General features: G+C 34.5%; 1 protein-coding gene across 4 annotated transcripts in view; it reads left to right on the plus strand.

Annotated features, from left to right (window-relative positions):
• CNTN6 (contactin 6) overlaps positions 1–26,474 on the plus strand; it is a 291,320-nt gene that overhangs the window by 194,068 nt on the left and 70,778 nt on the right. The window contains exons 8-10 of one of the 4 annotated variants that reach the window (XM_036869272.1): positions 3,190–3,393; positions 5,676–5,778; positions 23,839–24,023. In XM_036869272.1, the coding sequence (XP_036725167.1) occupies positions 3,190–3,393; positions 5,676–5,778; positions 23,839–24,023 (492 nt within the window). The remainder of the gene's footprint in view (positions 1–3,189; positions 3,394–5,675; positions 5,779–23,838; positions 24,024–26,474) is intronic. The other 3 variants (XM_036869273.1, XM_036869275.1, XM_036869274.1) reach the window with 3 other exon arrangements.

Consider the following 26,474-nt stretch of genomic DNA (forward strand, 5'->3'; position numbering starts at 1 on the left):
CTTCCTGAACACTACTTTTATAGGTTTAATGCCACTTTGTGCATTTGCACATTTCATGCTTTAGTGGCATTTTTGTTGCTGTTCTTTCCCCTTGTCATATATTTCCCTTATATCTTCTTCACTCCTGAGAATGATATCAGAGTTCTGGCTGTATAGATGAATTTATTTTTGTTGAAATCATTATGAATTGTTGTCAGAATTTAATATACTATTATATAGAATATATATAATTTAATATATAATAGATGATTTGATTTGATTTAGTTCCTCCTCACTATTAGTCTGTTTTTTTGTACACCCACTCTTTTCTTCTTTCTCCTTCCTATCCTCCTTTCTTGTATTCTTTTAATAATCTGGTTCTCTAAGTGTATTGTTAATGCTTTATGTTTTTTTTCTTGGTGAAAGGGATGATAGAGATGGCAAAATTCCCACACTCCCACCTTCTCAAAAGTTTTTCTATATGGATCAGGCTTAAGGTCAGAATAGCTGTCAATCTGTATTGCTTCCTCATCCTTTAGACAATTTTAAATCAGTACGACTAGTGAAGAATGTTTCAGGTGGTCTGCTTCTATCTGGAGAAGACTGCTAGATCACACCAGAAATAATTAGCCTTTTTTTTTTGGTCTCTACCATGTCTTGCTTCTGTACCAGTTTTAATATAAGTGCAGATGACAGATATGACCTGCAACTTCTGTCTGGACAAGAGGCCCCTAGTTGCTTCAGGTGCTCTCCTATGAGCTGTGATTTCTAAGTGTGTGATGTCCAAATTCATCTACAGGTGAAGATATTTTAACCATAACTAGTATATCCCCCTTTTCACCCCTAGCACCTATACCTTCCACTTATTAGGGGGGAGGGGTCATTTTTGAACCAGTTATATTCTTCCACTTTCCTAGACATAAGTCCAGTTCTACCTAGTTTCCACAATACGTATAATTTTTAACCTTCATATAGCACCACACTTACAAAACCTTAATCCATGAGAATATTTTCCTTTGCTCAAAGATACCTGGCTAAAATAAAAAATGACAACACGTAATTTTTGCAAAGATTTAGAACAACTCTAACTTTCATATATTGCTGATGGAGATATCAACTGGTACAATTTTGGAAAGTTCTTCTGTAGTTTTTTATAAAGTAAAACATGCATCTATCCTATGGCTCACTCCTAAGAACTTAACGAAGAAAAATGAAAATGTCCACAGATAGTCTTAGAAAAGAATGTTTATTTCAACCTAATATACAATGGTCCCGAGATGGAAATAATTCATATGTTTTTCAAGAAGAAAGCAGCCAAACACATTGTGGTATATTCATAGACTGGAATCCCACTCAGCAATAAAAAGGAAAGAAGTACTGGTAGTCACAACTACATAGGGGAACATTAAAATACGTTCAAGAAACCAGACACAAAACAGTACATTGGGAGTTTGGGACTGGCAGGTACACACTACTGTATTTAAAATTGATAACCAACAAGGACCTACTGTATAGCACAGGGAGCTCTGCTCAGTACTCTCTAAATGGGAAAAGAATTTGAAAAAGAATAGCTACATGTATATGCATAACTGAATCACTTTGCTGCACACCTGAAACTAACACGACATTGTTAATCAACTATACTCCAATATAAAATAAAAATTGAAAACAAACTGTACATTCTGTTTGATTCCATTTTTATGAAATTCCAATACTGGCAGAAATAATCTATTATGATAGAAATCAGGTAGTTGTTACAATGGTAGAGACTGACCAGAAGGGACATAAGAAAATTTCTGAAGAGATGGAAATGTCCCATATTTTATTTTGGGTTGGTGGTTTCATAGGGTTTAGATTGTTACAACTAATTGGACTGAACACTTAGGATCTGTGCATTTTATAGTATGTTCATTATATCAATTATATATGTCTCTATATATTTATATTCATATTTATATATAAGATTTCCAGAGATAGGTTGATTGATGTTCAGCAAAACTGATATGTTCTTTTTCATCTTCAAGTTTTTATTCTCTGAGCAATGTCTAGCTGCTCATCTGCTGCTTGGATAGCTCCGAATCACCCTTCTGGTTTGAACACGGAAATTTTTTTTTTAAAGATTTTTTTAACGTGCACCATTTTTTTTTTAACATCTTTATTGGAGTATAATTGCTGTACAATGGTGTGTTAGTTTCTGCTGTATAACAAAGTGAATCAGCTATACAAATACATTTATCCCCATTTCTCCTTCTTGCGTCTCCCTCCCACCCTCCCTATCCTACCCCGCTAGGTGGACACAAAGCACCGAGCTGATCTCCTTGTGTCATCCATCGACAGATGAATGGACCATTTTTAAAGTCTTTATTGAAACTGTTACAACATTGCTTCTGCTTTTAAGTTTTGGTTCTTTGACCGCAAGGCATGTGGGATCTTAGCTTCCTGACCAGGGATCGAACCCGCACCCCCTGCATTGGAAGGCAATGTCCTAACCACTGGACCGCCAGGGAAGTCCCTAACATGGAATTCTTTTCAGAAGACTTTTCTGACCACAGATCATTCTAGCTTCCTTCTATGGGCTCCCTACAATGCTTCTGTCAAAGCACATATCATCCCACATTGACATTGTCCAAACTAGTTGTAACTAGTTTAACTGGTCAAGCTTTATACGGCATAGGTTTTGCTTTGCTGTATTCTAAGTCCGAAAATGGTCACAAACTAGGTGTTCAGAAATTATGTAATGATTGAATGATGGAATGAATGAATTCCAAGATCAATGGTAGAGTCCTTGGACTTGCATCTTGAAGTTAAATTTTTAGCAAGTACACCTAAACATGATTAATGCGGGCATCCTTCTGACTGCAAATTGAGAAACAGTGCTTCAACACAAGCATTGCTGGAGAAATTCAGTGTGCATTTTGAGTCCTTCGTATTTTATATCTTATAGCTTTTCTTAATAAGTTCATTCACTTATTCCCTCGACATCCCATCATCACATCCTTAATTACACAAAGCTAGTGATGGATAGGGAGACTGTATCATCCAAATTGGGATATATTTAACTATAAGGGAATATGACAATTACAGCAGGACTACAGGCATAAACTGGACAAATGGGTATAATTGTATTCTACTTATGGAGAAGTAGGGCACAGAACTTTCAGGTAAGAATGAATACAGTAAGGATAATACTTATTTTTTTCTGTTTTCTAGGTTTATCTTATGCATGGACTTTCAATGATAACCCCTTATATGTCCAAGAGGACAACAGGCGGTTTGTCTCACAAGAGACAGGAAACTTGTACATTGCCAAAGTGGAGCCATCAGATGTTGGCAACTACACTTGCTACATAACAAACAAAGAAGCCCAGCGAAGTGTTCAAGGACCACCCACTCCATTAGTGCAGCGTACTGATGGTAAGATGATGAGTTATCTTAGTGATATACTTTATCTGTGGATCTTGAAGCCTGGGGAGATCTGTAGAGCTTTCTGCTTCCCTGTGGTTCAGTGGAGCCATATCATCTATGAGGCGAGGTTTAATTCACAGTATGATGAAAATCACAAAAAATAATAGAAAACTATATAATTTATCCACATAGCATAGTATAGATGATTCTGGGTATACTATGCCATTTCTTCTCTGGCGTTGGAACAGATCATCGTTTCTTTGCTTAAGAAGTATTTTGTTTAAAAAAACAATGTTTGTTTGGGAGAGTAGGCAGGTGTGTGGACATGTGTGGGTGCTGCCAAACTTATTGATTGAATTAATATATTTTCAATGGACATAGGACACAGCTTCTCTTTAATGCCTCTTTCTTTTCCGTATTTGTATCTTTTGTTCACCATTTATTTTCCTGGTTGGCAAGGCAGGTAAATGATTCAGATCCAAGGAAAGTAAATCAAGTCAACATTAATTATGAGCATTCCAAAGAAAAATGAAACACAAGATTCATACTAATTATATTCCTCCAAGGAACATAATTCAGATTGGTCTCTGATGAGTTTTGTAGTTTAGTCAAGCCATAGCTGGTACAAGATTTAGAGAGTTAGAAAACCTAAGGAAGTCATTGAAGTAGAAAAATCCTCTAGTTGATTCTTTAATTACATATTCACAGTGGGAAATGTAAAGATGGAAAATCTGTTGCTGCATTTTGTGATCAGATTCTGGACTTGAAATGTAACACTTCATAGAGTTTTTCTCCTCTCTAAGGAGCTTAAGAAAAGCAGGAATACAATGTTAATGACGGCTAAAGAATCATGGAACTAGCTCCTTACAGGGAGTACTTATGACAGAGCTTTTATAATCACTAACCATTCAAATATATTTTCACGGTCTTAATTCAGAATTCAGCAACCACTAGATTTATTCATAAGTCCAATTTCTCCCCTTCAGTGAGTACTCTTTTCATGATTGCAAGAGCTCATGAGCCAATAATATGTATAGAAACGCTACCATATTTTCCTTTCTTCCCCCATCTACTCTTAGTTCCCTCTTTTTCTCTTCTTAATTCCTTCATTCTTCCATCTCCTCTATTCTTTTCAACACATTTATGGTAAAAAATGACCAGAAGCATCATACATAATATTAAAAAAAAAACAAAAAAAAAACCTCTTCTAAAATTAGTCACTCAAGAAGTATCAGATGTCAAAGAAATAGAAAACATAAAGATTACCAATTTAGTTGAATGAAGTAATACTCTTGACCTCCTCAACCATAGCCTCTTTGAATGTTTGGAATGATTAAGGTCTTAAAAATGAGGTATTTTCATTTTATATGTATTTTGTAAATTTCACTTTTTTGTGCACTTGTACTGGCCACCAATAAATCATTTATGTTAGGAATGTATTATTCTGATGTTTGGTATAGAAGTAAAAATAAAAGAAATTCAACATTTTAAAAGATGTTTTAAAGAAATTTAAACATTTTAAACAACAGTTTGTTGTTGATTAAATTAATCAAGTTAATGAGGATAGCCTAGAGATACATTTCTACTTTTTCCAACTCTTCTGGTAGATAGCATATTTACAATACCTTAGACTATTGTCTTAGTCTTATCTTAGCCCGTATCCACAATTCCTTTGGAAAATTCTTAAATTATTAAAATAAGTTTTTATAAGTGTACAGTAAACTCATTTAGCGGTAAAACCTTAATAAACCGACATAAGAATATTTATGTCTTTATTTATCCCAACTACTTACTTCAAAGGTTTTGCTGCAAAAGTACTGATATTTTGGATTGAGGTACTGTATCAGATCTATTACACAGTGTTAGCTAAAAACTTCTTTATTCCTAAGCAGATCTGGCCCATGAGTTCTGTGAATGGGTGAAAGATCCAAGAAATCTCTAGAGAAGAAACTTGCTCGATAACTCAGAAACATTTTAAAGTTGGGTATATTCAGTTCTTAATTGGAAATATTAATTCTTTTTAAGATGCTGTTGTGGAATATAGGGAAGTTTGGAATGCCTCTATTCTGATACTTTGATATACCTTAAGTATTTCTTTTTTAGGGGAGAGAGGAATAAACTAATTCCTTAAATAGCATCATGAGGTTTCCTTGCCCTCTGTCACTCATTACAGTATAGAAAAATATTGTTAATTGAACGACAGAATAATCAGATTTTGGTAAATAAAGCATTTGCTTCATAGAAAACTTCTATTCTCTAGAAATGCTGCTAGCTCTTTTGGTATTTAACAGGTGTGATGGGGGAATATGAACCAAAGATTGAAGTGCATTTTCCTGAAACTATTCAAGCTGCAAAGGATTCATCTATAAAACTGGAATGCTTTGCCCTTGGAAAGTAAGGTTTTGTTTTTTTTTTTTTTTCCTGGTTGTTTTAATTAAAACAAACGAGTATTTTGGTATTCAAACGCTGCTCTAAGGTAAATTAGCAAATAGACTTTAAATGCTAGGCAGAAGTGGAACTTTCTGATTGGACTTTAAATAAACATGCCTAATACTCTGAAAGTGATTGGGGCAGCAATTTCCCCAAATGAGCCGGTATTTACTTGAGTTTGAGCACAATGAAACCCGTTTAGGCAGCACATTGCAAAGGAATAAGTGAGCTTGTATAAGACGGTGAGCAGGTCACTAAACTTTCGAGGTATCCTTCACTCCATCTCATCCTACATCCAGAAATATATTGCCTGGAGTGTCTCCTTGCTTAATTAATCAGCGACTCTTGTAAATGAAAAACCTGCACTGCTAGTGTCCAAAATAAGACTAATTAAAAGCCATTGTTCATAGTGGATAATTAGAATTGAGCCAAACCTGTCCTGGCAGTGGAGGCATTTTATTTCACTCAGATAAGTGTTTATCAGCAGTAGGTTTGGAAAGCTTTGAAGCCAGCCAAATATCTGCATTTTTGCATGGAATACTGAGAACATTTCTTTGCTTTTTGGCAATATTCAAATTTTATTTTTACGCCCATAAACACCAGAACGAAGTAACAAACTGATAGATCAGATTTGCCGTTTTAAAACACTGATATACATATGAATTATCTGGGGGCACAGTTAAATTGAGATTCTGTAGATCTGGGGTGATGTCTGATTGCTCCATATCTAACAGGCTCCGAGGTAATAGTGATTCTTCTTGTCTACAGAACATACTTTCAAGAGTAAAGGACTTGACTCTCACTACCACATTTAAGGGCTTGAGTCTATTTGTAATGTGGGCCTCACATTCAGAAACAGTGACTTACGTTCCAAACTATGGCAAACATCCTTAAAAGTCTCCAACTTGTTATTAAATAAATATACTGAGCAATCCAAATAATGCTGGTTACTAAATCTTTTAGGTTCCTTTCTATATATGAAATCTTGTAGCTCTTTAAATTTATCAGGTTATCCATTTTTCATATATTTAAGAGACCATATTTAATTTTTATACAATACTGGTCCCATAGTATTTGTCCAATAAATAACTGATTGATTAAATTATTTTTTAAAAAGTGACAAATTGAGGCTTTGTCCGTTTTTATTTGTTTGCCTGCCTATTAAGACATGATGAACTTTCACCATTTTCAAGCTTTCTCAGAAATTAAAGTATACAAAAAACATAAAATGTCAGCAAAATACTTTGACAATTAGTTGATTTCTTTAAAAAGAAAACCAATGAAAGAGAGTATCTGAAAATAATGTTAATAGTTTATTCTATCATGTCTGGCATCAGGAAATATGGATTTCTGTAATTTAAAAAATACTCATATAATAAATAACTGAAAAGGATTGAGGCTGGTTCTCAAGAATCTCATGTAAATAAATTTCATTTGTTAATCATTTATAACTAAGAATTTATATGACATACATAATCCTCATAATTATGCAGGGTACATAATATTTTTATTATATATGAGGAAAATGAGGCTCAGATTGTACAAGTAACCTGTTCAATTTCATGCTTCTGATAAGAAAGAGAGGGCGATTCAAATTTAGTCCCACCTGATTTGAAGTTCTGAACTTAGAAACTTTTGACTAAATGGTTAGGATAACTGCTCTCCAAGTCAGAGGAGGCAGATTGAACTCCCAAGTTTCTCAAAAGAGTTGTCTGACCATCAGCAAACACGCGTCTTAAGCTTTATGAATTTCCATATTCTCATCCAAAAAATGTTATAATGATACCTGTCTCCTGTGTTTATTTTGAAGATGAGAGTGGATAATACATGTAAAAACATGGCAAATCTGATGTGTATGTACAAAAAAAACCCTGAATGATAAAGTATACATTCATTGTTAAGTTTATACATAAAGGAACTACTGCACATGAAATAAAATTAAGGAAGAATGGGAAAATGATGAGAATTACTTAATTGCACCTCATAGAAAATTGTCAAGGAAATAATTGATTTAATGGAGTATGCTTAAAAACATTTTACCCTGACAAAATTAATGTTGAAATTATATTTATTAAATAATTAATATGGAATTGAAATGCCTAGGGGTTAAAATGCAAAGTCCAAAGCATCCACAGGGTCAAAGAGATAGTGTTAAAATGCCATGTATAAGAAATATATATTCTGTGTAACTGAAGTGCAGATCTAGTTCTCATTTCTTCAAATGAACAGAATGTGTATGAAAATGCTTTGTATACTTTGGAAAATATTATACAAATTTTAGCTACTAACAAAAAGTTTTTATATTTGCTCTCCAATAGTTTTCAGAAAACAAGTTGCACTGTAGTTGAAACATTGCAAACATACTGAAGAAGCTTTCTAGTCCATTATAAAATTTGATATTTACCAAATACTTTACTGACTTTTTAAAATTTGCAACATTAACAAACATAAAAACAACGTACTCCCTAGACAATTAATTACATGATAGGCATAAATAACAACCTGAAAAGAACAAAATCAAACCATTTTCTAAATTATAAATCTCTATTTGCAGGTTTATTGACAAGTATTTTACAAACTATTGAATGATAATTATAAATCATGTTCTCTGACAGCTCTTTATAAAAATACTGCTGTTCAGCACTTGGTTTTGTTATTTTTTTTTTTTTCCAAATGTTGGGATTGCTTTGTATAAATCCTTTTAAATCTACTTATTCACTTTCTGAGGTACTGCACTTCTCTGTAATAAGTTGGATAAACCCCAAACTGAAACAAGCTAATTGGTTCAGTGAGGAATAGAATCAGAGTTCTTTTTCTTATTAACAATGTTTCTAAACACTTTTGCTTACTGACTACTATTTATGCTATAAACTATACAGTCATGAAACTAAGGTTTATATATTTTAGTTAATAAGAGAAAGGAGGGAAAGTAGGGAGGGAGGGAGTAAGGAAATCAGTAGGTGGATAGGTGAATAGGAAAGAGGAACAAAAAAAGAAAAAATAACACAGGTCAATGCCACATCTTATTTAGTTTTTTATTTTTAGGACCTACGACAGTTCCTGAAATACTGACTAGTTTTCATTAAATATTTGTGGAAATACTTCCTAAGTAATTAGGAAATAATTCCCTTTATCCCTGGGAATATTCTTTCTCTTAAATGGGTAGATTATTTTGGAATTTATCTTGCTTGTTGTTCTCTGAGATTCCTGGGTCTATGGTTTGGTGGCTGTCATTAATTCTGGAAGATGTCCAGTCATTGTTATTTCAAATATTTATTCTGTTCATTTCTCTCTTTGTTCTCCTTCTGGTATTCCCATTAGAAATCTGTTGCACCGTTTGTAATTGCCCCCAGTTCTTGGATATTCCATTCTTTTGTTGTTGTTGTTTGTTTGTTTCTTTTTTTTTTCTCTCTTCATATTTTAGTTTGGGAAGTTTCTATTGATATTTCTTCTAGTTCACTTACTCTTTCCTTCATCACATTCAGCCCACTGGTGAGCCTATCAAAGGCATTCTCACTTGTATTACAGTGTTTTTATGTCTATCATTTCTTTTTTCTTTTTTGTATTTTAGAATTTTATTTATTTTTTTATACAGCAGGTTCTTACTAGTTATCCATTTTATACATATTAGTGTATATATGTCAATCCCAGTCTCCCACTTCATCACACCACCATCCCCCAGACCCTTTCTTAGAATTTCCTTTTTTTCTGCTATGTTAATCATCTGTTCTTGCATGTTGTCTGCTTTTTCCATTAGAGCCCTTAGCATATTAATCTTAGAAATTTTAAATTCCCAGTCTGATACTTCAAAAATATTTGCCATATTTGAGTCTGGTTCCAATGCTTGCTTTGTCTCTGCATTTGTACTTGTCAATGGGCCTTTTATACATTTTTTGTTGTTGCTGAAACCTAGATATGATGTAACAGGTAAAAAGAAGTGATTTTACACTAGATTTTGGTGTAAATTTTTATGTTTATTTGGTAAGGAGTTAGGCTGTGTTTACTGTTTGCTGTAGTTGTGGTGTCAGAGGCTAAAATTTCCTCCATTGTTTTTTTTTTTTTTTTTTCCTCCATTGTTTTTGTTTTTGTTTTTCCTGTTGTCTTTGGGTTTCCCTAGAGACTCTTTCTTAATTAAAGGCTGAGGTTTGCAGTTTCTTTACCTATAACCCCCAGCTATTATTCAGGAGCCCTATTGATGGTATGAATGTCCTTGTTAGCTAATTCTATAATCTCTGTAATTTATGGATCTGTTTCTATTGACTGTTTTTTCTTCTTATCATGATTCCTATTTTTTATGCTTTTTAGTTTAGTAATTTAGATTGAATTAGAGACATGATAAATGTTATGTTATTGAATGCTACATTGTGGTATATTTATTTCAAGTATTGGATTTTATTGATAGAAGTTAAGTTATGATGAATCTCATCTTTCTATAGCTTACTATTAAGCTTCCTTGGGTAGATACAGAGTAGATGTTAGTCTAAGGCTTGTTTACTACTAAGATGCATCTCCCAATTGAATGCTCTAAATGTTTGCTAAGTCTCTCTTCTTGGGCTTGGGGGAACTCTAACATCTTCTAGCCCTGTTTGAGCTCTAAAATTTGTTCTTTGCCCAGCCTCATGTGACACTCTTAAGATTTTTGGAGCACTTTCTTTTTCTAGTCTCATCCTCTCTGATACTTTGCTTTGCAATCCCAGCCACTTCAATCACCTGTGTCTCCTCAACTCAGGGATGCAGTCTTGTCCTATTTATGTTTGCTTCCTTATTCCGTGTTCTGGAAAGTGCCTGTAGGTCGAAAATCAGGGATACCAACGGCTTACTTCATACATTTCCCCCTCCTTTAGGGATCACAGTTTTGTGCTACCCATTGTTACATCTCTGGAATCAGGTTTGTTTCCCATTATATTTGTCCAGTTTTCTAATTGTTCCCAGCAGGGTAAATCTAGTTCCAGTTAATCCAACATATCTAAAACCCAGGTATTCTTTAAGGCTAATTGTGAAGGTAAATGAGGTGAAGTTTAGAGAAATGAAATGACTTGATAAAAATAAGTTGTAAATCTGGGATTCAAATCTAAATATCACTGATTCTGACTTCAAAACTCATGCTCATAGCCGTTTGATATTTACATCAAATCATCCTTTTAATATATGAATTAATTCCCCATGTGCAGATGTAGTTAGCCCTCAGTTCTGTAAATGTTTTCCTTAGAAAAGGCTTGAAACATTTCAGCAAAATGGTAAAAAGATGTTATTTGGGGAATGAAATTATGGATGTATTCTCCATTTAGATTCTCTGTAATTACTAATAATTCAGCAAAAAAGTAAGTTCAATTTGATACATTAAATTTTTTTAATAATTCAAAAGATAACCTTTTCAAAATTCAAGTTGCTTTTGAATGAGAAGAAAAAAGTGTTTCTAAAAATCAATCAGGGCCATTGTGGGGCATACACCCCACTGGTTTGTATGTGATGATGGTAATATCTACCATTTATAAAAATCTGGGGTAGATGATTAGGGAGAGCACAGAAAACATGCCAATCAACCTAGGAGTCTGCTGCAATCATGCAGGCAGGGAGTATAGAGAGTGAAGTCTATAGAAGGCTGGCTAGAGTGTTTACTCATAGACCTTAACCATCTCAAACCACCACAGGCTAATGTGAGTATAGAATAATTAAGACAAAACTTCAGATACCTGCTTGAACTTTAATTACTATGACTTTGGGGACATGTAACTCACTTTCTATGTTGGAGTTTCAGAGCTGACATGATCACTTTCTATGTTGGAGTTTCAGAGCTGACATGATCACAGCTTTCAACTCTCAGCTTTGTCTCATTTGTTTAACATGGCAGACTCTTAATTATCTAAGCTGCAAATTAATTGTATGTGAAATACCCGAGGAACTCCTTGGATAGGTGCTATGCAAATGTAGTATGATTGACTTATAGATCTGTGTGTCTCCTCTCAAGAAAATATAGGCCTTTGCTCTTAGTAAAGAAGTTAAACTGATATCCCTCATAACTCTCCTACCACTCTTGTAAACAACCAAACATATTTACTTTTCTTTTCTTTTCTTTTTTGTGTGTGAATCTTAATTTAGTAACTTTGCTGTCAATGCCCTGGAATGTAAATAAAATTAGTCACTGCACTAAATGTTCCTAGGTGTTCTGGAGCCTTCACACAGAGGACTATATTTATGTATACATGTATATCTTATTTATTTTTTCTAATTTATGAAGAAAAAGATACTCAGCTTGGCTATTAATGTCAAGCAATAAATCTGAAGTCTCACCAAGATGTTTTGATCTATTCCAGAACTTTCAGATGACAGAGCAGCTATTTGATTTTGCTTTTCTTTTTACACATATGGACATCATTGCAGATCATACCACAGAAAGGTTGCTCAAGACACTCAGGATGACAGTAGTATTTTAAAATCAAACTAGGTACATTCAAATTTTTCAGACTTTTAACACTTGGTTTAAAAAAAAGTCAGAGAGATATCTTAAAATTGTCCCATTTGAATGCCTAATAAGCAGTTTAGCTTTTTTATTTTCCTCATTGAGTTGAATGGATAGAGAGCAGACTATTTTCCTAACATACCTTCTCCCTTTTGCCCCACAATGTATACTGAAGCTTACTCATTAGGTTCTCACTAACTGCTTTGCTTTTTTATCATGATCTTATATTGCTTGGCATAAAATAGTATGGTAATGTCCATGCAAATCTGAGAAATGACAAATGTTCAAGCCAATCTTTGAGAAATTGAAAGATAGTAACCCCTCAACAAAAACACAGTCACACACACACTCACCCTGGGGCTGAAAGATTTATCAGCAGATTTACTAACATTTCAAGGCAACATTGTGTTCTGGAAAGAGTATAGACTTTGAATTCAAAGAGATCAGGGTTTAAATTCTCAGATCCCCTGTCAATAGCTGGGTCGCTATGATCAGTTTTCTTATCTGTAAAACAAACGTAAAAACTAGATAGATAGATAGATGGATAGATAGATAGATAGACAATAGAGAGAATAGGATTGATGTAAGGACTGGAAATACTATTAAACTTCCCTACCAGAGTCCCTGGCTTATAATAGGCAATCAATAAATTACAACAATTTTATTAATTGTGGTCATTGTCAGTGCTGCTTTGGCTGAGGAAGTAAAAAGGAATACACAGGAGGGAGAGAAGGGGTTTCTGCATTCTATTTCTGTGCTAACACAATCCTCAAGGACTTGCTCAGAACAATGGATTTACCATTTCTAAATAATGTGTTTAATCTTTGTAAGGATTATTGACATTCCCTCATTTATTCATTTGGCAAATTAAGCTCCAGTATCTATTAACTTAGCAAATATGCATTAAATACCTCATTCAATAATTAATTCCTTTATTCCTTCACTTAGTCAGAAGGAATTCTCCTGGCAGCAGATGCTAGGCTAGGCCCTGCGGAAATATGATATAAAGGCCCCAGGGAGTTTGCAGGCTACTGAAAATAGGATTGGTGTAACAATATGTGATCATACATTTTTCCTGGGATCTGCTCTTTCCTTACAAACTTTCAGTGAAGGAAGATTCAAGGATAGTCATTCTGGGAGCTTTCCCGATTATCTTTTCCCCAGGTTACTCCTTGTTAAATTGAGATTGGAGGCAGTCACTCTCAATTCCTTTGGTAGAACTAATGTTAGACTGTTATTGAAGGGGCCCTTCGTATCTCTTAGAAATAGAAGATTCTTGCTTCTTTTTCTCCCATTTCATCAATACTTTTTTTTTTTCAAAATTAATACTTTTGAAATAACAGTTTTAGAACACAAAAGTTGAGCAGATGGTATAGTGAAATCCCCTATAATGCCACACACAGTTTCCCCTATTATTAACATCTTACACTAAGATGGTACATTTGTTACAATTAATGAACCAACATGAATACATTTTAATTAACTGAAGTCCATAATTTACTCAAATTTCCTTGGTTTTTACCTGATGCCCTTTTTTTTATTCCAAGATTCCATCCAACGTACCACACTGAGTTTTCTTGTCTCCCTAGGCTCTTCTTGGCTGTAACGGTGTCTCAGACTTTTCTTGTTTTTGATGACCCTGACAGTTTTGAGGAGTGGTGGTCAGTTTTACTGTAGGATGGCCCTCTATTTGAATTTGTCTACTATTTTTCTTATAATTAGTCTGAGGTTATGGGTCTTGGGTAAGAAGACTACAAAAGTAAGGTGCCATTTTCGCACATCATATTAAGGTTACTCTCTCTCACAATGATCTATGGCTACCGATGCTGCCCTTCATCACCTGGCGGAAGCAGTTTTGTCAGGGTTCTCCACCATAAACGTACTCATTTTTCTCTCTTTACATTTGAGTCTTTGAAAGGAGGTTAATATGTGCTGTCCACACCTAATGAGTAGGGACTCATGCTTCACCTCCTCTAATCTATGTTAATTTATTTGGAATTCTTCCTCATGGGAGATTTTTCAGGTCTCCCTTCCCATTTATTAATTTATCCAATCCTTTATTTATATGAGTATTGATTAGTAGATATTTATTTCATACTTTGGGTCATAATCCAATATTGCTTTATTTTGCTGCTCAAATTGTTTCAGCATATTCTTCTGTAAAATGCTTTTAAAATTGTTTTTTTAAATGTACACTATGAATGTATCTCTGGGTCATTAAACAGTTTTCTGTACCCTCAATTGTAATGACAGTGGGGTATTCAGATGTATGTTTTCAGCCAGTCTCCTACTGGTGGACATTTAGTTTCCTTTCGTTTGGTTTTCATTTTTTGTTGTCATGAATAATGATGTAATGCATATTCTTGTGGCTATATTTTGCCCATCTCCATGTGAACTTCCTCAATATATTTTTTAAAAATTAGAATTTTTGGATAACAGGAATATAAAAGCTAAGGTTTCTGATATGTGTTGCCAAATTCTCCTGAAGAACCACTGCAGAGGGTCCACTTTCAAAGACCAGGACCCTAGGTTACAAGTTGGGTCTCTTTTGATCTTACACACATGCTGAATCCAATGTCGAACATTCCTTTCATTTTTTTCTATTTCAAAAACCAAAATTGGATTTTTACACTGCTGTTTCCAAAACTAAATTAATTTAAAGGTTCTAAAAATCATCCAAGAAGAATATATATACTTCTGCAAGTGACTGTTCATCCTTTCCATTCCAGTCTATCACCACCTTTCTCAGGAGACCTACAGTTCTTACTTTTTAAGTAACTGGCAATTGCAGGAGAGAAAGATTTCAAATCCAAGTTGGAACTGAGCTGAAGGAAAAGAAGTTACTTCCTTTTTTCCAGCTGACCTTGGAACCCATCTCTAGAACCTTTACTGGAATTTGGAGGCATCTCAATATGTTAAAAAAAAAAACCCTATGATTTCATCTTCTGGCCCTTGGACAAAAGGAACTCTACCCACTGATTATAAAACATGTTAGTTCATTAGGTGAAGAATATATTTCTAAGCACACATTATACAGACTAAAAAGGTGATTCTCATGTTGTAGCTGGTTAGCTCACACAGGAGCAGAAAAACATGGTGGTTTAGAGCTCAGTCAGTATGGAAAGACAGACTTTAGCTCAAAACTTTTCTTTTAAAGCTTATTGTGTGATACTGGGCATGTTACTCAACCTATTCTAGTCCCAATCTCCTCATCTACAAAATGTTAATAGCAATAGTACTGTGTCTCATGGTATTATTATATGGTTTCAATGAAGCACTTAGCACAGTGCCTGGCACATAATGTGCTCAATAAATGTTAGATATATTAATAATAGAATGATTAAATATAAAAAACCATATACAATGTCTCCTTTATATTTAAGTTTATGATTATGAGCAGAGCTAAGGTCAAGCCCTATAATTCTTAAGGAGTTATAATTCTGAACATAATTCTGAAGGAACATGTGCCTCGAGAACCTACCTCAACCAAATTATCATTTTCTCTGCTGTAGTGTAACATAGCACTCATATGATTGGTGAAGTATTTATTTAGGGTTAATATTATGTATTAATAAAACATTATGGAGGGGCTTCCCTGGTGGCGCAGTGGTTGAGAATCTGCCTGCCAATGCAGGGGACACGGGTTCGAGCCCTGGTCTGGGAGGATCCTACATGCTGCGGAGCAACTAGGCCCGTGAGCCACAACTACTGAGCCCGCGCGTCTGGAGCCTGTGCTCCCAACAAGAGAGGCCGCGACAGTGAGAGGCCCGCGCACCGCGATGAAGAGTGGCCCTCGCTTGTCGCAAACTAGAGAAAGCCCTTACACAGAAACGAAGACCCAACACAGCCAAAAATAAATAAATTAAAGAAATTCTCAAATTCACAAACTCAGCATAACCCTTTTAAAAATAAATAAATAAATAAAAATAAAACATTATGGAGAAGCTGTCAATTAACTGCTAAGTGCAGTATCATTTTCAGCTCTACCACACCTTGAAATTATGGGCTCCAGTTTTATGTTTCATGTGCAAATGATTACTCACATTGTGGAGTAGAAAATAGCAATAAAGTCTTAGGGACTCTTTGGATGATAGAACCTTCCTGTCCCTATGTGATGATCATGGTAATAAGGCAACTTAGTAAGCTTTATTATTGGTTCAAACTTTATATTTCAGAATGTATTCTCGTAGTATATCCTCATTTTATCCTTTCAAGAAGACTTTTACGTACCCATTGTTACCTCTAGTTATAAAGAGAACGCTGAGGCTCACAGATGTTAGGTAATTTGCACTCATTTACACAAAACTCACCTGTGTCCTTTTACTCTACATGCAAGTACTATTCTGCTACCACTGCTATTACGTCCAAACCGTCTGTGGCTTTTCAATTGGCTGCAGCAACTGTAGTGTCAAGTGTCAAATACCAGATAAATACGTGCACATGATAACATTTTTCCCCCAAGGGAAACCTGGTATACACACTGACCAGTAGAACAGGATCATGACTATGTTTAGATCACTCAGGAAAAAAAAAAAAAGATTTTCCTTTTTCCATAACAGTAAGATTGCTTTTCTACAGAACTCATGAATTTATCCATATTGTATCCCCATAGGACAATCTCATATTCCAAGCTCTTTGTATGAATATTTCAAGTTGAGGAAATGAAAGCAGCTAGCTGAACAGTCTGAAAATTTAACAAAGGCACTCCTTGCTGGTTTTGTTATTCTGCTTCCCTCTCTTCGATTAAAAATGGCCACTGACGGGATTTTCTGAAATGCGGTTCAAGTTAAGAATAATCCCAAATATAAGCATCTTAGGAAACAGGTTCTCTGTACCAGTTTCTAGTTAAAAACTTGGTATGGCATGGATTTAAGCTGTGGATAATGAGATTTAAGAAATCCAGGGAAGAAATATAAGCTTTCTCAAATAGCACTAGTAATGAAAATTCTATTTATGGGCTAAAAGTATAGAATTGAAGCAGAGTTTGTACAAGAGTGTGAAGAGCTTTAATTTAACTTCCAGTTCAGGTTGAACTAGGCCAGAGGGTTAACAAATGTATTCTCTGCCTCCAGATAAAATTAATGGGATGCTCACTCTGTAAAAGCATAATGACAAGAGAGTAAGGAGTGAAAGTCCTTATTTATGGCAATGCTTATTTAAGAAGCACAATACCAGAGGGAAGGGCAAGAAAGAAAGAAAGAGAGAGAGAGAGAGAAGGAAAGGAAGGAAGGAAGGGAGGGAGAAAGGGGGGAGAGAAAGAAAGAGACAAAAAGAGGGAAAGAGAAAGCAGGAGGGAGGGAAGGAGGAAGAAAGAAACTTTGCTTTTATGATCTAGTAGTATTTTAGAACTGTGAGGACTCACATTTCAGGAAAATATAGAAACAAAATAAGAAAAGGCTTTTGCAAAGTTTTTTGAAATACACGGTTCATGAATGCCTCATCTATGGTCTGAGGAAACTTTGGATGAGAGAGTTGCTTCAAATTGATTTTCTTTATTGAGATTTGTATCCAAGCTGGATTTTGACACCATATTTGTGAAGATTAAAAAAAAAAAAAAAAAAAAGAAGTGGGGAGGAACTGGAGCTGAAAGGGAAATGTTGCCAGAAATGGCTGATACCTGTAGTTAGGATGATGATGGCACCATGTATTTTAACTTAACCTTTAAACGACAGAGTTTCAAGAGATTTAATAATAATCTCCATTCTGAAGACCCTTCAAAGATCTCCCTTGCTGCATGGCATTCTTCATATATTAATATATTAACTTTGCACTTTAAATAGATCACTTATTTTAAATTAAAATGAACTGCCAGAGAATATTACATCACTAATATCATCATCGTGGACAAACTAGGTAGAGCCTAAATAGAATGCTAAAGCCACAGAAGGAGAAGGAGTCTACTAGTGCTAATAACTGAATGGGTGGCAACTCAGAGAACTGGAGGGTGGATCACAGTAAATTAGCCTGTACTGGAACTCTAAGTGGAAGAGAATTGGTAGGTAATAATTTAGCAGAAATTACCTGTCTAAACGTGAGTACCATTCCAAAAAGGTAATTAGGATTGTTAACAACTTCCAGCTGAGTATTTAACTCGACATATGGACACCATCTGTCACAATCCTGGTATATAGTAAGCACTCAATTAATGGTTATTAATATTCATAAATAAACGTTCAGCTTTCTTACAACGCATTTTTTTTCTCTTTGGAGAATGTTGTCTAATTCCTTTCCTCTCTACCATAATGGCCCTAGATGATAAGCCAGGCTGAAAAAAAAAGTATTTTACAGCAAAGCATGTTATATCTCACCTGAGAGATCCCTGCTCTCATGATGAGGAAATGAACATGACCGCTATGATCAGAGGCATTATCTCCTTACCAGCCAGTGTATTAAACAGGAAGAAGCAGGAAATTTACTTCTAGAGACATATGTGCATGCTTGTGTACCCATTTCGTTCACAGTATGGAGATCTGATTTTAGTTTATTTATGATTCATAAATCAATTTATGTCAAATGCCTAGTCATATGGAGTTCTTAAAGGAGAATAGAAAACAGATAAATATAAGCTAGGAATCTGGCTTTTGAAATGATAACAGTAACATAATAATCTTAAATTATTTTTTAACTTGTCATTAACACAAAAAATACATTGTTTAATGTGTTCTAGACAGTGTGTTAAACACATGAAATGTATTATATCATTTAATCTTCACTCTAATCCTGTGACTTACATACTAGTGTTAAGCCCTATCCTATAAATGAGAATATTTATGTTATAAATGTGCAATAACATATAGCTGGTAAGTGTAAAAACTGCACTCTGCTCTGTACTGTATAAATAGTATTCTATTATAATAGCTTTGTTATTAATATTAGCACTAGTATTAGTATTATCATTTATACAGAATGGTATCTCTTGGAAAAATTAACTTGCATTTAAAACTAAAGCTCACTACTAAAAAAATTTCATCTTTTGTTGATTTTAGTTCTTTCTACCCACTGTCCATTTGGGATGTCTTCAGAAAAGAGAGACGGTGCGAAATCTAAAGCAATTCATTTAGTGTCTTCATAAAAAGTGCCCAGACTAAATGGGAACTTTTCATTAAAATGCACATGTTTTACATTTATTCTCCCTGACCCTATATCTCACATTACCAGTGGTAATCAAGAGGCTCATGACATTCATATTTTGTACTGACATAACAAATCTGAAAACAAAATCTCAACGTTTAATTAGTAACTGTGAAATCATATAAAACTGCTTGATTTTTCTCCCATTAGACATTTTGTTAACATGAAATATAGCCACAAAACACACTTGATAAGGCTTTTGATTAAAAAGTTTAAATGTTTGAGTGACTATTTTTTGATAGTTTAGTTGCTCTGAGGATTCCAAAATATCTAGAGTATAAAATATAATATCCTGAAGGAATCTACCATATCATACAATTCGATCACACAGATAGAAAATAACATAGCTAGGATTTGAACCCAGGCATTCAGACACTATTTGTAAAGTCTTTTTTTGGACGAGAGCAGCAGGAAAATTACTCAAACAGGCATAAGACAAAAAGAGACTGTATTGACTAATGGAAATGTTCAAGGAGATTTTTAAAAAAATTTTTTTGGCATCAAGCGTGACAATCTAGACCTGTAAAGAATTCCAAGTTTCCTTCTTTTGTGTTAGCTTTGACTTTCAAAGACACTTTCTCCATGTGGTGGAAGTGTTGCCTAGAAGCACCAAGCTATATCCCACTGTCTGAGGAAACCCTAGTGACAAAAGATCCTCTCTTTAATAGCTCCTCCAAAAGCAGTCCCAGAACTGAGTCTAGTTGTCTCTGATTGGGTTGTCTTAGTTCCCAGAGTTAACCAACCATGGTGGCCACGGTACACTAGCTTCTAATGGCAAGATCTGAATCTTGTGCTCAGTCCTGCAGCCAGAGGTACAGTCCTCCCAATTCAAATCAGATGGACTAAAGATAGTAAGCACTGGGTTTTCTAAGGAAAATCAAAATGCACACACAAAAACCAACACATATCCACTGCAGATTGAGAATACAGAGGTCTAATTCTTATACCCTTCTTCAAAATTGGAAGTTATGTTAGAAGCCAGTTCATTGAATCTTATAAGCTTCTCAATTGAGTTGAGTGGTTTATGAGAGAAGATGTATCACTCCAAACATAATTGAGGTAAGAAAAACAAGATCTAGAGGATGTTCTTTAAGTGAGAAACTTATGTCTCTCTTCAGCCTCATGTCTCTTTCACATTTCTTGCCTTCTAGTGTAATTTTGACCCTATAGAGCATTGTTCTGAAAATATATTCCACACTCATGGTTTTTCACAAGGATTCTACTGCTCAGTTTTTGGTCTTATATGCCATTAATGTTCATTTCCACAGAATATCATTTTTATGTGTCTAGTGGCTATATAGAAGTACCATATTGAGAAGTACTTACAGCTGGTATTGTAATCAAAGTGGAACATGATTAGGGCATATTGGGTGTTCTAATAAACTGGTTTTCCAAGAAGTAGATCTTGAAAGGATATTTTTTTTAAAGTGACTTTTTAGAAGAGTTCTTATGAAGAACCCATCAGAGAATGGACAAGCCCACTTGGGAAAAAAGAGTAGCCAGGCAGAGTATAATATCATGCAAAGCTCCACAGAAGATAAATTTGCCTCAGTCTTGTACAGGAGTTCTAGAAAGAGTGCAGGTCACACCTAGAGGTATTCCACCATCAGGGGCAGGGGAGCTGGAGTATTTACGCCTCATTTAGTCAGTTATTGGTTGAGAGTTGCCCCAGGGAGTATGTAAATTCCTAACTGTTTTCAGCTCTTTTTTTGTGAAGGAAAAGTTAGCTACAGCAGCTTAAGGGTAGTTGACAGCAAAAATGATGCATGTACTAACTGTTGAGGGTGAAAGCACATCAGGACTTGGGGTGCTAAGGGATGAGAAAGAAAACGGGTGAAGCACTGACATTATCTGCTACACTACTTCTATTGGAAAGGTGTGTCTATACAGGATACATCATTTTATCCTTCAAGGGAAAAATGCTTGTCCAGAGACTCCAGTGTCCTCACTGAGTTCTTTTGGAGGGAAAAGTCAGAATAATTGGTATTGGTGGGACTTGTTCTTTTTACCCCCACTTAATTGGGCCACTTAAGATGGTGATTCACTTTTACAAAACCACAAAAATTGAAAGCTATCAGAGGATGATTTTACAGTAGCTGTGATGTCTGTTTTGTCTTGTAAGCACATAGATTCTGAGACAAAGAAACCTGGAAATAAATCCCAGCTGTGCCACCTTCACTTATAGAAAGAGAAAATGAAATTATATTTACACATTATACACATAGTGCTTGGCACATAGTGCTTGGCACATAGTTTGTGGTTAATAAACCGTAGCTCTTCATTGTGATATTATTATAGTTATTATTATTAAGTGTCAAACCATTCAATTTCTGGTTCAGAGATTTAGATATTTAGTTAGGTTAAAAATTGACTTCTGTCTTCATAGTTAAAATAAAGAACAATGATATAACAATGGGAAAATAGTCTTCACTGAAATTTTTTTTTTTGTCTGAATGTTTTAGGTTAAAATGTTTTTTAGTTGAATATTTTGCATGTATTTGTCATAAACCTCAGGGATACACTATCATAAAAAGACAACAAAGGATCATGAATTCAGATAAATATCAGAGCCTCTATTTATAATATTTTTCTCTTTGTAAATAAATTTTCTTAGAATTTTTCTATTACACGGGTAATACATGCTCATTGTAGGAAAATAATGGAAAAATTGAGATAAGCTGAAAAAAGGAGAATAAAAGGCGTTCATATTCTCACCACCTATAGCTACTAACTTTTCATGTTCACATACACGTTACATGTATTTTTAAAAATTGGATAATACTGCCCCAGACTTGGTGAAGATCTTTCTCTGTGAGTAAACTTTCTTCTAGAACTTTATTTTTATTCTTAGTTTGGTACTTCATAAAATGAATGAATAAGAAAACCAGTTATCTGGATTAATTGTTGGCAAGAATATGCCATTTTACTAAAATATCAACCTAAAGTTGTGGCGAGTGGCAAGGCTTTTTAAAAGGACAAAAACAAAACTTATCATAATACATAATGATGTTGTGTTTAACAAAATTCAAGTTGCATTTGTCACTATATGCTAATTTCGAGAAAAACAGATGAACCAAACGTTGATTGGGGAGTATGTTTCCTGTCAAATATGTGTGAGCACACGTATGACGTTCTGCATGATGTATATCTTTGATTTGCACAGCAGGATCATCATTGTTTGCAATAAAAAATTCCTGAGCCTTCATCAGTTTTCCTGCTTTAATTGAAGTCTCTACTCAGTCATCACCACCAATTTTCTGCAGTTCTTACTGCTCAGACTCAGTAGATCTTCATTTGTCAACCACTTTGTACGTGACTGGATGGTTCTCCTACATTAGTTTCATGGACTTGAAAAAAATTCTGCATCTTCTACAAAGTTTATAATTTGGCTTTGCAAAATGATTTACTATTATTATTATTTGAAATACGTTTAGAACAGAAATATTTAAAGCACCTGAAAATCCATAAGGGAATGAAGAATTACTTGAAAGTATGAAAGGAAAGATGATAGTGCGAATAGACTGGGGATTGATTTTACAAATGATTGGTTTATTAGGGAAGATTTTCTGGTTATAACTTTATTTATAACCTACATTTCTTTATATTCGATCTGTACAAGTGAGGCCTTCCTCACCATGGTATTTTTGCTGTTTTAAAAGATAATCGTATTAGACTAAACATATTAGATTTAAGACCTTAAGCTAAATTCCTATAAATAAAGGAATTCTTTACAAATTCTTTCTGAAAAGAGACAGAGTACAATGTAAAGTTATCTTTTATGTCATTTTGTTTTAAGTTTGGGTATAAATAAGTACATTCTTTTGAGGATCATAGATTCTGTCCTCCCAATTCATCTGGGTCTGTTATATAATACTGATCCCCTTTGATAATTTAGCTCACCCATCACATATGTCTTCAGTTACATATTAGTACCAATTTAGCTATAGAGGAATCTGTATTTCTGTCCTAGAATCTGTAAATAGAGAGAGCTTGCCTCCTCTTAAAAGTCACATCCTCACAAAGAATTTCCTGACCACCGTATTTAAACTGATATAATCTTGTTATTATCTCTGCACCTTATTTCCTTTGTTTCAGTTATTGCAATCTACAAATATATTTGTTTTTTATAATTTGTTTATTGCCTGTTTCCCCACTAGTCTGTGAGCAACATGAGGGCAGAAAACATGTTTAGTTCAGTCATCAGTTTATTCCCTGATCCTAGTACTGTGACTTGCACATGACAGGCTCTTAATAAAGTGTTATAAATCGCTGGATGAGTGAATGGCGAATGACTGCATGATCTGAAAACCAGTCACAATATAATATATTGATTGATTTATTTTCCTTGAGAGTTATGCTTAAGGAATTCTTATTTTATCCTGCTGTCATAAAGACTGAACCATCTTCTATTCTAATGAGGTATAACTGTTTAGTCCAGTCCCTGATATTAGTTGGAGGAGGTTGGATGGAAGCCCGTTGCCTGGGAAAGTCAAGTACAGCAAATCCCAAGCTATCCTTGAAATCCCAAACTTTCAACAGGAAGATGAAGGCGTCTATGAGTGCATTGCAAGTAACCTTCGAGGAAGAAATCTTGCAAAAGGTCAACTCATTTTCTATGGTGAGCTAATGAATTTCAAAAAGTATATGAAATAATTGGTCATATCCTTCATAGTAAATAGTGAAGGTCTTTAGCATGTTGTGGAAAAGTGTCATAGGAGAAATAGAGAAGACACATTTCCAGGAAAGGATGTTTATTAATACAATGATTAGCAGATGGGAATGACCATTTTTAAAATATGGCTTTAATTTCAGCATAGTATGCTAATAAATAATAGCATGCTATTGTTTATTATAATTGCCTTGGAAATATCAGCAATGTCATGTAAAAGCCATAGACGTTTATAATACGAAGTAGAATGGAATTCAATATATTTTCCTTAAAACATTCAGCAACAGCCTATGAAAACCTTAATTATAATCTCAAGTAGAACTTACAAAAGGAGAAAATGACAGGAGAAACATAATACTTAATGGTAGTTTTCAGTATTTGTTTATATTTCCCATAATTGTCTACTCATATGTAGGTAATAGAAAAATAAACTCATTACTTCATTTAAAAAATATACTTGCCTCAATTATCAGAATCTGTCATGGACTTAAGAGAGATGGTGAAAGCATATATTTTCTAAAAGTTGTCTTTATGTCTTCTTTCATCTAGGCCAAAATACACACTTGCATGAAATTCACTTTTTTTTTTTTTTTGATGCCAAAAAACCATAAAATATACCTCATAATTATCAAAATGTTTGTTGCTTTTAAAATATTCTTAACTTCTTTGCTAAATTTAATACATTTGTACTAGGGGACTTTTTAAAACTGTATTTATACATGGCCAAAAGTCATTTTCTATGTGACATGTTTCTATGTGACACATTTATAATCAATAATAAAGTAATTGGAGGAAAAATATCCATCTATATTGTGTCCTTATAACCTCCAAAATAAGTTTATAAAATATTATTTTCATTATAAAAAATGGAACACATTTAGAGGAGTTAAGTGAGTTACACAACCATTGACGGGGAAAAAATAAATCTAAAACCCAAGCCCATATGGCAGACTTGAAATCCTAAGCTTTTTTTTTTTTACGTAGTTCCTACTTAGTTGATGATTTAAAACTTTGTTCTTCAGAATCCTAAGCATCCAAAGAATGTACACATTAAATAAATAAATATGGTTTAAAGTTACAGTTATTGCACTAAGCAACAAACCATATATATCTCAAACTCCTGTAAACTATGTGGATTTTATATGACCATGCATTTCTTCTTCCCGGTCAAACATATGTTAGGGCAATTTCTAAACAATTACCTACAAATTATACATTTTAAAAATAATAAATAGAAACATGAATCAATTTCACCCATACACTCAGTTCTTCTAAGGGTTGCCTTCATTTATCCCTCAAGGTTGTGAAAAACATGTTTTGTAACTGGAAGTTGCCCTGATTTCCACAGGAGGTAATCTAGGCTTACTTTTCACCACAGTGGGACATCATGATTTCTTCCTCTCCTCCCTGAAGGACCTTCTATCTTTGTGGAAGCGGAAGTTACAGTGGAAACACCCTGAAAGTCAGATATACTTGTGCATCATTTCAAAGACTCTCAGTCCCACTTTCTCCAACTACTGCTGCAGTGACCAGCTCAGCACCATGGTTTGCAGGTGTAACCTGACAGAGTCTTACCGCAGGTGCCACAGAAGGCCATCTTGTTTCCTGCTCCAGTTTTCTTTGGCCCCTTCAAGGACCTACTCAGCACTTAAGCACACACAACCTGGATGTTCTAATAGTTAACACTTGCACTGCCCTTGAATAACTGTGAAAAAGAGCCAATGCATAAATGCTTCCTCCTCCTTTCCTGGGTAGGCAGTTATAGACACTCCTTATACATTCACAGAGGATGGGGTAACAATCGTCCGTGCTGGTGGTCAACTCAATAACTCATCCTTGCCTTAACTCTTTCCTTCCCTGTTGACTCTCCCTTTTCCTGACACCTTACCCTTGGCCAGCACTCACAAATAAACAAACTGAACACAAGCCCTTGACTTTGGCTCTGCTCTCAGAGTAAAAAGATAGGTTTATCTTTTCTAACTATGTCTTCTTGAGCAGGTTACCTAACACCCATACAACAAAATCCTCTATAAAAGTTTGGAGGGAGAATTGAGTACAACACATGTAAAACACCTAGCTTGTAATAGACTGAGATTCCAAAGGAAGGCTCCTCCACTCCAACATATCTAGAATAGATCTAAACAAAGGTGAGGGATTAAATGGCAAATCCAGAAAGTTTCCTATCATCATTACAGAAGAAATATTAATTTTAAAGCATTTAACTTATACATCCCTGTTTCCATGAATGTTAGAAAGGATAATACTACCTTACACTTAAATAACATTTCAACATCAATTATACCAGTTGCTTTTTGCTTCAGAACTATGTAGAACTTTCTCAGATTAGAAAATAAGGTTTGGAAAATTCATGCCTAGGATTAAAGTTAGATGCTTATCCTA

Source organism: Balaenoptera musculus, chromosome 11, assembly GCF_009873245.2.
Source record: "Balaenoptera musculus isolate JJ_BM4_2016_0621 chromosome 11, mBalMus1.pri.v3, whole genome shotgun sequence".
NCBI lineage: Eukaryota > Metazoa > Chordata > Mammalia > Artiodactyla > Balaenopteridae > Balaenoptera > Balaenoptera musculus.